The 15,720-nt window shown below is 39.4% G+C and overlaps 1 protein-coding gene across 1 annotated transcript; it reads left to right on the top strand.

The window, feature by feature from the left end:
• Nucleotides 1–9,515: 9,515 nt before the first annotated feature.
• LOC108674270 lies at nt 9,516–14,746 on the top strand. The gene is made up of 5 exons (XM_047880018.1): nt 9,516–12,819; nt 13,119–13,492; nt 13,784–13,929; nt 14,177–14,498; nt 14,633–14,746. The coding sequence occupies exons 1-5, from the start codon at nt 9,540–9,542 to the stop codon at nt 14,744–14,746; spliced, it is 4,236 nt and encodes a 1,411-aa protein (XP_047735974.1). The 5' UTR covers nt 9,516–9,539.
• The last annotated feature ends 974 nt before the right edge of the window (nt 14,747–15,720 follow it).

Genomic DNA, 15,720 nt, shown 5'->3' with positions numbered 1-15,720 from the left:
GCCGCTTGACAGGTGACGGAGAGTTGCCGCTTGACAGGTGATGGCGAGTTGCCGCTTGACAGGTGACGGAGAGTTGCCGCTTGACAGGTGACGGAGAGTTTCCGCTTGACAGGTGAAGGAGAGATGACGCTTGACGGGTGTTGGCGACAGAGGATGCCCAGCGACGTCTGCAGTGCGCGCAGCTGCGGCGTCTTCGTCAGGCCGCGACGTGCGGTTGCCAGGTTCACGTCATGAATACAAACGTCTTCGTCAGGCCGCGACGTGCGAGGTTCACTTCATGGCTGCTGTTATTGACCCGGGTGCTTCACCAGCATGGTGGAATAGAGGTGCTTAGCGCTTATCAGTGCTGATAGGAGGTCCTGCGTGAGCAGCTCTACTTGAGGCAGTTCGCGGTTAGCAGCGTCAGGAGGGCGGGTGCTGCAGGCACGTTGAAATTGACTCGCTTAGGCCAAGACATTTGGAGCTAATAATATAATATAGTCAAATAGTCCCTTGGCAACGGGTGCCAATTTACAGGGTGTTTTGATCTAAGGTGTTCTCATTGTGACTGGAAAGTTTCAGAATAAATAACTATATTTCTAACACAAAATATTCCGCTGTCACTACGAGGAATAATTCTTGACAGGGATGACTTATGTGGTCACGAGCTCATCGTATTCCAGTAAACAGAGTTTGATCTATCCAGAGCTGGGCAGCGCTACTTTGAAATGTAGCGGCGCTACCGCTACCGCTACATGCTCTAAATGTAACGGGCGCTACTGCTACACCCACTAGATTGTAGCGAGCGCTATACCGCTACCGCTACAGTAAAATGTAGCGCCGCTACAATGGCCAAAATTATTGGAAATGTCTAAATATTTATTGTTCTGCTATTGGGATTTACTCATGAACATTTAATGATGATAAAACATTTTCAAAACATATCAATGTAACTTTATTGCAATTAACCTAACCGAACTAGTACGGGTTAGATACAGTAAATAAAAGTTACAGTTATTTATATGTTTAACCTTCCCTACATGGATGTGTACTTTAACCTACCAATCTAAAAAATTACCCACATATACATATAAAAATCCGTCTTTTATTTGTATATACATGTGGATTATTTTTGTGATTGGTAGATTAAAGTAGACATCCATGTAGGGAAGGTAAAACATAAAAATGACTGTGTAAAAATAACTAAGCAAACTGAAACATGAAAAAATACCTTTAAGTGGTAACTGGTAACAACTTAACATATAACAACTAACATGTTGACACTAAAAGTAACAGGCCGAGGTTGACAACATTACACCGAAATCTTTCGTACAGTTTTATTCCGTAATTTATATTATGTATGTATCATGCTGGTTTTTAAATAATATTTAATACTAATAAGTAAAATCTAAAGGCTTTATCTATAAATGTAGCGGTAGCGCTGTAGCGGCAAAACCTCGTATCGCTACTTAAAAATGTAGCGGGCGCTACCACTACCGCTACATTGCCTTAAATGTAGCGCCGCTACCGCTACCGCTACTGAAAATGTAGCGGCCGCTACATGTAGCGCGCTACTGCCCACCTCTGGATCTATCGTAATAAAACATAAAGAGGTAAGGTGCAGTTTGCCATTAGAACATTTACTAATGATGCACACGTTACATGAATAGTTACATAATTAAAATCCACAGTATTTAATGAGTCAGAAATTTGCCATTGTGGGAACAGTTTATTTGACATTTCATGGATCACAACAGCGAAAAGTTAATCTAGCCACAATTTCGACCTTCATCAATGAATTCGTCAGTTCACTCAGCGCTAACTGAGCCAAAATATTACATTTTAAATCAAGTTATTCAATGTCCACCAAGGAAATCTCATCATAACATAGTTAAGCTTCGTTTGCTGGATTAATTTCCCAATTAAAGTAACTCACTTGCACATAAAATGAAAACATGGTAGAGAAACCATGTTCATGAGTGCGTCTCACATGGGTACGGCGACTAAGGAAACGCAGTTGAAAAAGAATGCCACTTACGAGGCTTTGACAACGTTTGACAGATTAAATTCTGTTGAAATGAAATATTGAAAAGTAATTGATTAAAAATAATTCTTTCACAGAATACCTCCTAGGACTGGTGTTAATACGGCTTTACTACATTACTGGTAGAACGAATGTTGAAACGACATCGGCCTGACTGGGTCTGCTACAATTTCCGGACTTGCGTACACATGAATACGGGAGTTGTTTTCAGCTGAAGCTGTGTTGTGGCCTTGTTGGCGATAAAGTGGATTCCGAGGGAGAAAGTCAGTTGCGTTTGCCGTGGTAGCACGTGTGTGAATTGCGATCTCTAAACGTCTAAAGTAACCGGTAAATTTGTGACTCAAAGTTTCTTATCGGAAACCTTACTTTTTTTCTAAATAGTTGGCTGAAGACTGAGAAATATATTGAATGCAAGAATTTCAATCTAAATGTGTCGGCAAGATCTTCTGAAGGCAAAAATTTTGCCGATAATGCGTCGCCGTAGGTCTTTAAATCTTCGTTCACTCTCTGCACAGTGGTCCTGTGGCTTTAAGTCCACCCAGCATGGACACCTGGAAAGGAAGAAGAAGCCTGCAGCAGACGATGGACACAAGTTACTTCGAGTTCGAGTTTGCTCTGTGCCTGACTGTGCAATTTCCAAATACATACCGTATATATAGTTAGATATTTAATTTCGTTAGTATAGATAGGAGAAGTGAGCAAGAGTTCGAAGCTCCTTGTCTGTAATCTGTTGTCTCAGACTTAGTCTCAAATTCTCAAGGATGCTGACCATGTCTGTGAGTGCCTGAGTCACTGAGTGGTTCCCTTGTAAGTAATTTTTAAGGTTTTACTTGTTTCAATGGCCTTAGTCAGCTTCCAATTAACTCAGATGTCTCTGAAGATGAGAGCCTCTGAGCCTGCTGACTCCTGCTCAGAGGGTACTAAATCTAAAACTAGTGCTAACCTTTGACCAGGCTGTGAAGTGTGAAGTAAGGCCTTTCAGCTCAAGACATCAGCATCTTTGGAGCATCCTCATCTGCCACCTTGACCAGTTGACCTTACATTGGCATCTTTGGAGGCCATACTATAAAGCATGGCACAACACAAGTCAAGGTTGCCATTTCTCTAACCAAATGACACAGAGGCAAACCTATATAGTCAGTGGTTGCCAATATTTATCAGTAAGACAGTAACCAGATGGTGAGGAGTCCAGGATGGAATTCTAAAAATTAAGATTCATATTATTTTCGATCAACATCCATCACTTTTTGATACAAAAAATTCATTTAAGATTGAGAAGATGAAACTAGGAGGGATTAAAGTTGCACTTGAAATAATCAAGAAAGAAGGTTGCAACACTTTAAGATTCAAATTAGACTAATATTAATTCATTAGCAATTTGTCTCCAAGTCAAACATAATAAGTTGACACTTACGAATTAATAACAAATCACGTCACAAATGAGAGTTGAACATGATGCACCGTGAAAGCTATTTTGTGTGAGAGTTGAACGTGATGCATCATGAAAGCTATTTTGTGAGAGCAAAATCTCATCCATGCTTGCACAGTAACAGCAAACTAGCAACTGCTTGCCAATGCTGCTTACAGAAGCACTGCATTGCCAAACATATATTATAGTATGTAAGTACTGTAGTATTACGGTACAGTTTTGGTGGTAACTGTATGTTTTACGGTAGTTTCACAAGTATATTCATGAACGGATTCTGAAATAGAAGTGACATTTCCATTCGTTTGTATAAACGGGTTTAATAAAATGTATACCTACCAGCTAGCAGCTGCCACTAGATCATACAGTTGCCAAAGGCTAATTCTAGCTGTAGAATTGAATTATATTACAAAAATATTGATTACAAATTTGTAATTAAACATTTTTCTAAGATCATTTTATTCTACAGCATGTACTGTGTGGTGTATTAAATAATTAAAGTAAATTTATTACAATATAAGTTTTATTTTTAGTACCGGTATAAGTTAAAATTTTTAAATTTAAAATTAAATTTTATGAAATTAAATTATTTAATACCTACACTTCATGGTACATACCTAAGTGCTAAATGCTTTATATAATACAATAATTCCCCCTTCTAAAGAACGAACATTTTCTAAAAGACAAGAGACATTCGAAAACTTGCAATGGGAGACAAAATAATTCAGAATATGAAGTGAAGTTATTTAGACAATATTGACAAAATAGGGCAAAAACATGAATAAAATTTGGGCAAAAACATGAATAAAATCTGATTGCATATCAATAGGTGTTTAAATTCTGAAACGACTTTCCATCATTTAAATCTCAGTGTGGAATGTGGATTAAATCAATTTATTGTGAAATCAAACTTAACAAGACCATAACAAAGTGTGTGATGCTGCTTGTCAAATGTTCACATGGCAGCACGATGTGCCCATATGCTGTGAAAGATTAGCAGTTTATCCTATCATTTTGTGTGGTTTCGAGAACTTTGTTGGTATTGGTGAAATTTTGAAAATTTTCTATGCAAGTTGATATAATTTTTTCTTATTTTATAACATATTAATTGTAAAAATTTGTCCAATATGGATATACGACTAGTGAATGTATTTGAGGGAGGCCTGGCCGACACAGTATCAGATTTTGAACCACACAAGATATTGGAAGCATGGCAGATTCTAATGAGCTCATTGAATCAATTGACACTGTGGTGGAAGGTGTTACATGGTAGGTTTTTTTTATCCATTTTCTTATGTTAACATGAGAATATATTACCTATCCAGAATTCCACACTGGTGAGGACACCAAAATTGATGGTAGAGGATGGCAGTTGCTGGCAGGCACTAGTTAATAAATAGCAAGTAATCACAACAGTTAAAAAGTGAGCTTTGAAAAACACATCTTATGTCATGCCCCAGTAAAATTTCAGCCCTTCTACTTAGTCATACGCCCTTGGTGGAATTCTAATATATAGTGCTCAAAGTTACTTTTGGACAGAGACATGTCCCTTTCCAGCTGTGATTGGTTGAGAGATCATTCTCTGAATTTCTCTCAAGACTGATTGGTTGATAGGATAATGATTTCATCCTCTCAAGACTGTGATTGGCTGATAGGATCATGATATCATGCTATCCAGACAGTGATTGGTTATGGGATCATGATCTCATCTTATCCAGACTGTGATTTGCCTTTCCATAGGTCATTTAAACCCCCTCTTAAAACCCCCATGCTTATGCCTAATGTGACTAAACACTTCTCCCCAAAGGTCTACAAATATTAAGCAAGCAACAGGTAATAGCAACACAAACTAGAAACAGAGGCAGTTGAATATCTTTAAACAGTTATCATTGTAAGTGTAGGCGTTTGATCCTGGTAAGTTTAATATTGAAATTAAAGAGGTAGATGGTACAGTTATGGACAAGACTGGCATCTAAGGCTAATGAAAGCACCTGGGGGCAGCTTAGTGTAATATATTATGGAACACTGGGGCCAGCATACAAACAACTAAAAGAAGACACCTGCAGTTAGTGCCGCATTAAATGGGGTTAGTAGGGTAATGATGGTATGGAAGCAGCAAGTCATGCTAGCAGGTGGAGCTTGCTCTACAAAACATGATAGAAATCTCATGAAATCACCGGGACCCTCAGCCCTTGTTGCAACTAGCAAATTGCAAGTCCTAACCATTAAAACAAAAGGACCTGTTGACCAAGGACACTAACACCAGCTGACATCACACTGGTTACAAATAGTGAAAGCTTGGTCAGGTAATGAAATCAATACCTAATTACCATCTAAAATTGATTGTACTAGAACGTCACAAGAAAAACATATTTGCACTGGCACAATTGACCTGGACAATGTAAAAACCAGTTACTTTGAAAAATCCTGCTTGGGTGTGCACTGGGGAACCATATAAATGGAAAGCACTCCTAAGGCTGGCAAAAGTGCCCAAACCAGTGGACCAGCAAGGCGACCAGCTCAGGGTGCTCCACTAAAGTTGAGGCAGGTTACTCAAAGGACTCACTGTTTTCTAACTGCTCATCAACTGCCCACCACAAGGAGCAATCCAATTCCACCCCCTGCACTGAAGTCGTGGTGGAGGGTGTCCTTGGATCCCCTTTAATTTCCAGTTTTTTTCTAGACTCAACTCTTTATGCCCTTTAAGTGAACAGAATGTGGGAATGGGCTTTTAGTGCATGACAAGAGAGCAAGTGACAGATTTAAAAGTATGTGACATAGTAAAATATAACGCAATAAATGCATTGAAACACGTCACAAGATTATAAAATGTAACATAAATGGGTGGATATATAAAAGAGTGGGAGCATTAAACCAGGCTCAGGTAACAGTAATGGTTCCTAAAATTTTTGGGATTGAGCAATGGTAACTTGAAGTAACTTAGAAACTGCATACAGCTGCCTTGTTCCATTTCATACCTGCAGTATGCAACATATTATAATCAGTTCAGTTGAACATCCACCTTCTTGAAGATGGTGAGATGAAAAACCTTTTGTCTACAACTTAATGTATTTTTGTAGAACGTGATTGGGAAATCATTTTTCAATTTCTAATTAATGTTAAGTTCATGCAAATCTGTTAGATTTATTCATTCAAAGCCTCATATATCGTGAGAGAACTTGAGTTGCTACTTTGATTGCAAACGTTTGTTCTTAGTTTCTGAAGTGAATTATGTTAGTCGAGTCAAGAATAATATTAGTGCACACATTAGTTGCTAACGAAATATAAAGGATGAAAGTGAATTGAAGTAAACGACTCACCAAACAAAACGAATAACGACAGTGAGACAAGGCACAAAGTGAGCCAAAGAATGAAAGTGAGATAAAAACAAAAGTGGGTCAGAGAAAAACAAAGTGTGTCACTGAAGAACGAAAGTGTATCAGAGGGCGTAACATAAGAATGAAACTTTCATTCTCACTTTCTTTTTTTTACTCGCTTTCATCCTTTGACTCACTTTCATTTTACCACGTTTTTCTTAGCTCGCTTTTGTGTCCATCTGTCTGTCTGTGATGATCAAATCTTGCAATCAATATTTCACCAACTTTCCCGCTAGCTAGCGCTCTGAAACTTTTAGGGAAGCTCAGCTCCCAATGACAATATAATAATCAATAATTTGTTGCATGTTTCCAGGCGTATTTATTCAATGAAATGTCTTTTTTACAGCCACGCACCCAGATAAATACGGGAACAACAATGTATCCCCTCGAATACAAGTTTCTACAGAACTTCGAAAAAATTTTCTTTTGTGCATTTGCGTGGCCAACTGAAATATAAAAAGGAGAAAATTAAATACTTAAAAAAACTTTTTAAAAAAACATACAGCCCGACCCACGTTTTTTGGGGCGAGCCATAATTTATTTTCTACTTTTTATTCCACAAGAAAAACATGTTTTTTTAAAAAGTTTTTTTAAGTATTTTATTTCGACTCACTTTTGTTCTTTGATTCACTTTCATCCTCTGACTCACTGGAACTTCAGTTCTCTGAACCACTTTTGCTCTCTGCACTAATCAAGTTTTTTCATGAGGCAGCCAGTTGGATAATTGCTAGAGCCAGTAGCCCACAATGTATTTAGAGATATGCGACATACAGTATACAGTAGTTTTCATTAAATATACAGATAGTTCTAAGAAACTTGAGCCTGAACCAACGTCAGCAGTGTCACTTCTGGTTAAGGAGGCAAGCTCTGTTCATAAGTTTAATTAGAAATTATACTCACATGAATCAATCTTGAGCTGTGAGCTATTTACTATTGCCCAGGCAGCTCTTGTGATAAGGAATTTCATTGCAGGTGGCAAGGGAGCTGTGGTGTTCACAGACTCATTTAGTTTGAACTTACTAACATCCTGAGTCCAACATCTCTTTTACCCTTGGTGTTTAAAATGGATCTAATATTACTTGCTGTTTGAAATCGTTTCCCAGTGGTGATTTGAGTTCAACCGGGCCATCACTGCCTGTCACAAGAACATCAAGGGAAATTAGATGGCAGTCGTGGCTATCAAAACTGCCCGTGCATTACCCAAAGTTGCCGTTGTTTCGTCGATGCCTAAAAACAGAACTTTTCCGTAGAGCCTTTGAATCTAATTTTTTATGAAAGATTTACACAAACTGGCCACAAAAACTGGTGATTGGCTGCAAGCTTTCAGCGTGGTTACAGACAAGACATTTATTTTGACTTTCTTGCAGAGTTGCTATGTCCCCAGTATTTACTTCTACACTTCTACAGGATATTGAACAAAATTTTGAACTACTGTCTGTGACAATAATGTTGCATTCAATAAAAACAATCTATTTTATGAACCAAATACCATGCCATGCCTTTCTAGTGCAATTAAAACAGCTTCTTTATTGTTGTGTGGTTATCAAACACTACAAATTGTAATTCTGACAAGTATTATATTATTTGTAGTGACAAGCGGTGAGTTAAGTTTTGGTTATATACTGTTAAGACAGTATATAAGGCAATTCGAATTGAATTGAGTTTAAAAAAATCTCTCAGTTATCATTATAACTGCAAGCACATGGATTTTTTGTCTCAATCAAGGGTGTCTTCTGTTCAACTTTCTAGAATAGACAATGAATAAAATGATTTAATGAATTTTCACCAACATCTCTGAAAAGAGGGCTTAGGCTAATGATGTCATTTGGGTGGTATTGCTTGGCAGTTTATCCTTTTTTTGTATCTGATTTTTATATCATTTTTGGATTTTGAAAAAATTAAAAAGCATGGACTTTCAGCACAACTATTTTTATTTGAATTCCCCTTAGATTTTGTTAGTGAATTACAATAATATGGCTCTTACTGAGCCTTTTATATTATATAGATAATCTATTATTGTACTTGTTCTGTATATTCAGTAATAATTTGAGTCATAAGTTGATAGCATTTAACTTGCTTTTGGAATTGAAATATCTAAATTGGGTTGATCATTTCTTTTCATTAACAAAAATTGGTGTAACATTATGCAATATTACTGTCACTTTATCTCTGCCAAATTTATTCTGAATTTTCATGTTTTTAACCAAATCAAAATTAATGCTTTCTCCATCAGGTCATCTGACTCATCTCTATCACTGATTATGGCTCCTCATCCTATAATTAAATTTGCATACACTGATGTTGAAGAAATATATGGTACAACAAATTTAGTGGCAACATGTAAGTTTTGTAAATTTGGTTCAAAGAAAATTAGATTTAATAAAAAAAGTTATAGCAACCTAGACCGCCATCTAGAGCGTCAACACTCAAATGCCTACAGTGACTACTGCAAGACAGGCAAGAAAAATCCTTCATATTCCAAAGCTAGAATCGGAATGGAAATTTTTTCAGAAGTGATAGAAGAATCTGCACGTCCTATTACAACTCAGGCAGGGCCATCACTGCCAGTCACAATGCAAGCACAATCATCACTGCCTGTCACAATGCAAGCACAACCATCACTGCCTGTCACAATGCAAGCACAACCATCACTGCCTGTCACAATGCAAGCACAACCATCATAATGCAAGCAGGGCCATCACTGCCTGTCACAATGCAAGCAAGACCATCACTGCCTGTCACAATGCAAGCAGGGCCATCACTAAAATTTGACTCCAAACCACTTCAATTGAAAATGAAAACAAATGAAAATCAGTCACTCCAAATGGCATTAACTCTGTTATCCAAGAAAAGTCACAAGCAAAATTATCAAACCTCTGTTCCCTTGAAAAAACCAGTTCAGCAAGATCTGATTTGCAAAAAATGTGTATGCTGCTCTGAACTTTTAGCTGCTAAAAAGTTTTACAAAATTTCACTGGAAAAATCGATAGAAGGATGCAAACACAACTTCAAAGACTGCTGCTGCAAGAAAATGTTTAATGAGATTATGTTGAAAACACATAATGAGAAAGTCACTTGGTCTGAACCAAGAAAAGACTCTGAAGATGCAAATATATTGTCACAATACAACTCCGAAAAGGACAGCATGACATATTTCTGCAAGGTTTGTCTTCGTCATGGTGTGTCTAGTAAAGGTCGTCATAAAGTAGGAGAATCTTGGATCACTGGAATGACCTTTGCTGACATCACAAGCAAAAATAAGGCTATAAAAAGGCACCCACTAAGTCAGCAGCACATTGAAGCTGTTAGACTTGGTAACTCTAAAGATGAATTACAAATCAAGCGTGGACTTTCAACTGCTGAAGAACGAAACAAGGCAACAAAGAACACCATGCTAGCTGGAATATTCATGGCAAGTCATGGTTTACCTCTGAGATTTTATACTGCCTTGTGTGCTTTCCTTGCTATTATCTGCCCATCACGCTCAAGCCATCCCTTAGGCAACCGACATCAATCGCATGCAGGTATTGCAAATGTGCTGTCAGCAAATTATGAAGCTTGTGTCATCACATTAAAAAAATACTTTTCAACTAATTTTTCAGCAACCAAAAGTAAAAGAAGATTCACAATTTGCAGTGATAGAAAAATTGTTCCAAATGATGCCCCTAGACAAGCTGTTGTTGCAACCTATGTATCGGAAAGTGGACTGCCCAAGGAAGTAGTTTTAGGCATGTCAAGGATCAAGCATGGAGATGCTATGTCAACCACTAACCATCTTAAAGAAACCATTGTATCATTTCTTGACCCCTCATCAATTGCATTTATTTGCATGGATGAAGCAGCTCTGTGCAATGGAGAAACTAGTGGATTGATAGAACAACTGAAATTCTCAGACGGATTCCACAACTTGACCAGACTCCCTGATTTCTGCATCAAAATGGAGTATCTATTGCAGAAGACAATACCCCAATGGGTGTCTGATACTTTAGTAACTTGTAGAACTTTTGCAGCACTTGTAAATGACCACATCATGGTGAAAAATATCATTCACAAAAACGTCATCTGTGGATCAACATTAACTGCAATCCCAAACCTGTATCAAACAAGTTTTGCTGAATATCTACATCTTTACTTGGATGCCATCATCAAGAACATTCCAATACTGATTAAATCCCTGCCAGAACTTATGCATTCAAAGAACTGCCTCAGTGATGAAGCAAAAAGCATATTGAAAATGCTTGTTAATGAGACTTTTGTTGGCAGAATGCTTCTGATTCGTAGGCTGTACAAAGTCATATCTGATATGGAGAAGAAAGCTCAGGATGCCTGCTTTGGTCCATTTGAATACAAGCACCTTGTTGACAGTTTGGTCCCAAAATTGGAGGAGTTAAAAACACCTTCCATCGAGTTCACAGATTTTATGAAATATGGCAACATAGAGTCAATAGCTCCATACTTTAGATTCTCTACCTATAATGAAATGAATTTGAATGAAGTGGCACAAAAGCTTGCATTGAAAACAAGAAAGGAACTTAAAAAGGCCAAAAAAGAAATAACAATCCTTTTGATGGAAGAAAATTTTGAATGGATTGACTTGATTTGTAGAGAAGCTCAAAATTGCTTAAAGATCCCAAAACCCATTGCCCTTGCCACACAATTGTTTGTGATTCATAACAAGTCTGACTTGATTGAGGAAAAATCAACAGGTATCAAACAACTCTTTGATACAATGAATATTGAATTTGAGCATTGTGGAAAACAGTGCAAAGGACTTCACCAGTGCACTTGTTTGCAAAATGACTACATCAACTTTATAAAAGAATTCCAAAGTGAATGGCGGCCTGGCAATGACAACAGACTTTATAGGCATGGATGTACTAGATCCCATTCCTACACTGATGCCTTTGCTCATTATATTCAACAAAACATTGCTGCAACTAAATATCCATTGAATATTATTCGGTGCCTTGAAATTGTCCAACTCATGAAGCCAACACAAGCATCTACAAAAAAAGTAATGTCTCATGTGGCTGACTCTGTTAAAAATAGATTTGAATTCAAAAACTTCTTTCAGTCAGAATCAAGTAACAGTGACTTGGTTGATAATGTAGCCAAAGAAGTATTTCTTAGATGCAACACAAATGTTGTACAGCATGACACTGACTTGGCCAAAAAAATTTTTTTGAGAAAACATCAGGAATCTCTTCAGATAACTAAGAAGTCCAATGAATTAAGTAAGTCGGTTTTGTCTCACTTGATCAAACTTGGAAGTGATAATATGACAAACTTTCCTACAAAACGTCATCTGGCAAGTGAACAGAGATGTAGAGATGGTAAGAGAAGAAAGATGGATCATGGACTTTTGAAAATTCCTGAAAACAATGTAGAATCTACCATCATCATGGCAGCCTCGATTCCTCCCCAATCATGTGAGCAGTCCCTTGCACCTGGAAAGACAGTTGTACCTACTGAAATTCCATCCCCTGCACCTTCATCATTACACCAAGCAGTCAACACTGGCACCACATCCACTTATAAGCAATGCCAACAAAATGAAAGCCAGGAGCCTCAAGTGCAAACCATTCACTTGGATTATGAAAGCAAGACGTCAGAAGTTCTAAAACGTGTTGAAATTTATTGTATTTGTGAAAATGAAGAAAGAAATCAAAGAAATGCCCCATCAGCCATATTTATTGGATGTGCTAATACCCAAAAATGTGTATCCTACCTTGAACGATTGAATTCAAGGAATGTTGAAGGAGGTGACTGGTTCCACATGAAGTGTTTGAAAATAGACAAAATACCAAAGGGTCCCTGGTACTGTCAGAAGTGCAATGATAAGAAGGCATCAAATTTGAGACAAAACTTTACCAAGTTTAATATTAAAGAATGCAGCATTGTTCTTCATCAATGCCCTGAAGATGCTGATGGGAGTGTCTGGTGTGCTGAGCAGAGCCTCCCTCAAGTGTCTGCTGAAGAAGTGAAGTCTGAAGGTGATCCTAGCCTAGAAGATTAATGCTTGAGCCAGCTTTAAAGTAGTTTACTTCGGTCATCATTTCTTAACATTCAGTTATTAAGTACTGATTTTTTAATTTAATGCTCAATTGCAAATGAAGGTTGCTCTAATATTTTCAATTGCCAAAAGCAATTTTATGTTCCATCTTTTATCCATGCCAGCAAACTGATAGTATTCCATGCAAGTGATATATTATTATTGGCTAAAATTATCTACATCACTCTGAACAATACATTATAGTTTCATAACTGTGAAATGAATATTCTTCTTGAGCAGCTTTTGAAGCTGATGCTCCACCTCCTGTCCCTAATGTTTCTGTTGACAACATCAAGGACAAGCTTGAGGATGGAACTGTGGATGTAGAGGTCAAGGAGGAACCCTTTTCCCGTGATGATAAGGTATGTAGGCCTATGATGATGATAAGGTATATAATAGGCTTATCAAACCCTTGCTCGGTGGTTCGCCTCCTGTGGCGCAAAGGGGACTCATCCGGGGTCAGCATCTGGTGGCTCCTGGAGCGGCAAAGGATCCACCAGGGGGCAGGGGGCAATGTAGGATCAAGCTGCCAGAGGAGATGCCCAACATCCTCTTGCTTACAACAGAGGAAGATGGGCCTAGCAGCCCCGGACCCCTCTTTATTAACTTTCAAGGCGAGGGCCCCTCGGGGGCCCGCATTGGTGCCTGCCAGACGGTGGCGAGTCGTTTGGACAGGCTGGCAGCAGCCCTTAGGGTGATTGGACTCTGATCTAATCACCCGAACCAAGGGCATAGGAGCTGGAGAGGATGGGGGGAGTAAGAGAGAGGCGAAGAGCAGAGAAGAGGGAAAGGCGCCACGAGGGTCGGAGGTGGAGGAGGAGGGATCGAGAGGGAGAGGCTGAGGCTGTGAATGGAGGTGTGGATGGGAGACTGAGGAGTGAGTGTTTGTGACGTGGAATGTGCAGAGATTTGGTGAGGCTTTAGAGGTGTGGGTGAGAGATGAACAGAAAAGATGGTTTGTGGAGAGAGTGACTTGTGTGGTGTTGGGAGGGTTGTGTCTGGTATCAGTGTATCAGCCTGTGTGGGGAACGAATGATGAAGGTATGGAGAGGTACAGAAGAGCAGTTGAGAATCAAGTTACGTGTGGTGGAAGTGAGAAATTGATTATAGGTGAGATTTTAACTCGAATGTTGGCAAAAGGAATGAAAGGGAAGGGGTGTGTGGAAGGCATGGCATTGGGAAAATGAATGAGGCTGGAAGGGATCTGATTGATTGGTGTGGGGAGCATGAGTTGGAGTATGTGAATAGCTACATGAAGTATAAAAGGAGAGGACATTGTTTAATGTGAGGTATGGCAGATGGTACGAGTTGGATGGTTTTGTAATGCAGAAGATTGATAGGAGGTGGATGGTAAAAAAGACGAAGACGGATGGGGAATATGAGTGGTCGGACCACAAGCCAGTAGTTATGACTGTGAGAGTGAAGGGGAGAAGATGGAGAGTGCCAGGAGGGAATACAAAGAGAGTGCCAAGAATAAAGTGGGAGATGTTCAAAGAACGGGAGAAGAGGGAAGAAGACAAAGTGGAAACAAATGAAAGGATGACTGAGGCAAATGAGAGAATAGATGAAGGTAATAAATGGAAGGTGCTTGCGGAGGTGATGACTGAGGCGGCGAAGGAAGTATGTGAAGTATGTGAGAAGGGGGTTCAAAATCCCTGGACAATTGGTTATGAAGATGAGCTAAATGAGTTGAATGAGAGAGTGAGTGCGGTGGTGCGTTTGAAAAATGAAAAGGTGCAACTGGTGGGTAACAGGAGAAGGCTGAGGCCAAGAAGAGATGGCAGATTGATGGAGAGAGAGGTGGCTGGAGCGAGAGTGGAGGTGAAGCAGGCGAGGAGAGCTTTGCAAAGACGGTTGAGGCGGCTTGAACCTCAACCCACCCTTGAAGAGTGGTAGCAGAATAAGATTAGGGAATGTGAGGAAGCGTGTGCAACAGGCAGAGTGGGAGACATGTACGAGTGTTTGCTGTGGAAAATGGAGTGAGGCTTGGATATATTAAGTGGGCGGATGAAGTTGTGAGAGACAGAGTGATTGAGTTGGTGAGAGAAATGTTTGTGAAGAGAGCGGATGCATGGGATGAATCTTTGAAAGTAGGCATTATGATTCCATTATACAAGAAGGACAATAGGAATGACTGCAATAACTATAGGGCGGTATGTTTGTTGAGTATGGGGAGCAGGTTACTTGCGAGGGTGATAGCGAAGAGAGTGGCGTGGTGGGCTGAGTATTTGGGGTTATTGGATGAGGAACAGGCAGGGTTTTGAAAGGGAAGATCGACAGCGGATGTGTGCAAATGATGGTTCGTATGCAAGAGGATGTGATCGATTTGAAGAGAAGAATGGAACTGAATGGGAATGAGGGTATGAACGAAGAGGAGTGGCCTGTTGCGACTGCGAGACTGCTGGATTTGAAAAAAGCGTATCTGAGAGTGAATAAACCGGGTTTGTGGAGGTTGCTTGAGACGTATGGAATGAAAGGGAAATGCTTGGATACGATTATGGATTTGCATGAGTCGACTGTTTACAAGGTGAGAGGGAAGGAGTGAGTGAAAGCTGGGTGCCTGCGAGAGGGGTGCTCCACATCACCCAACTTGTTTACTGTGTACCATTAGGCGGGAATGAGGCAAGTGAAGGTGGCAAGTAGGAGTGGAGGTGAAGAGGTTGGGGTGATGTGGAGATGGGTGCCAGGGGGTTCGTTTGCTGGTGATAGTGCATGGGAGAGGGATAGTAGTGAGTGTGCGGAGTGAAAGTGTCCTTGGCTCTGCTTGCGTATGATACAACGATTGTGGATGTGAATAGTGAGATTGATAACGGTGTGAGAGCAGTGAAAGAAGTGATGAATC

The sequence above is a fragment of the Hyalella azteca genome, unplaced genomic scaffold, assembly GCF_000764305.2.
Source record: "Hyalella azteca isolate HAZT.00-mixed unplaced genomic scaffold, Hazt_2.0.2 contig4438, whole genome shotgun sequence".
Lineage (NCBI taxonomy): Eukaryota > Metazoa > Arthropoda > Malacostraca > Amphipoda > Hyalellidae > Hyalella > Hyalella azteca.
The sequence above is the reverse complement of the archived record's forward strand: the minus strand, read 5'-3'. Positions and strand labels throughout refer to the sequence as shown.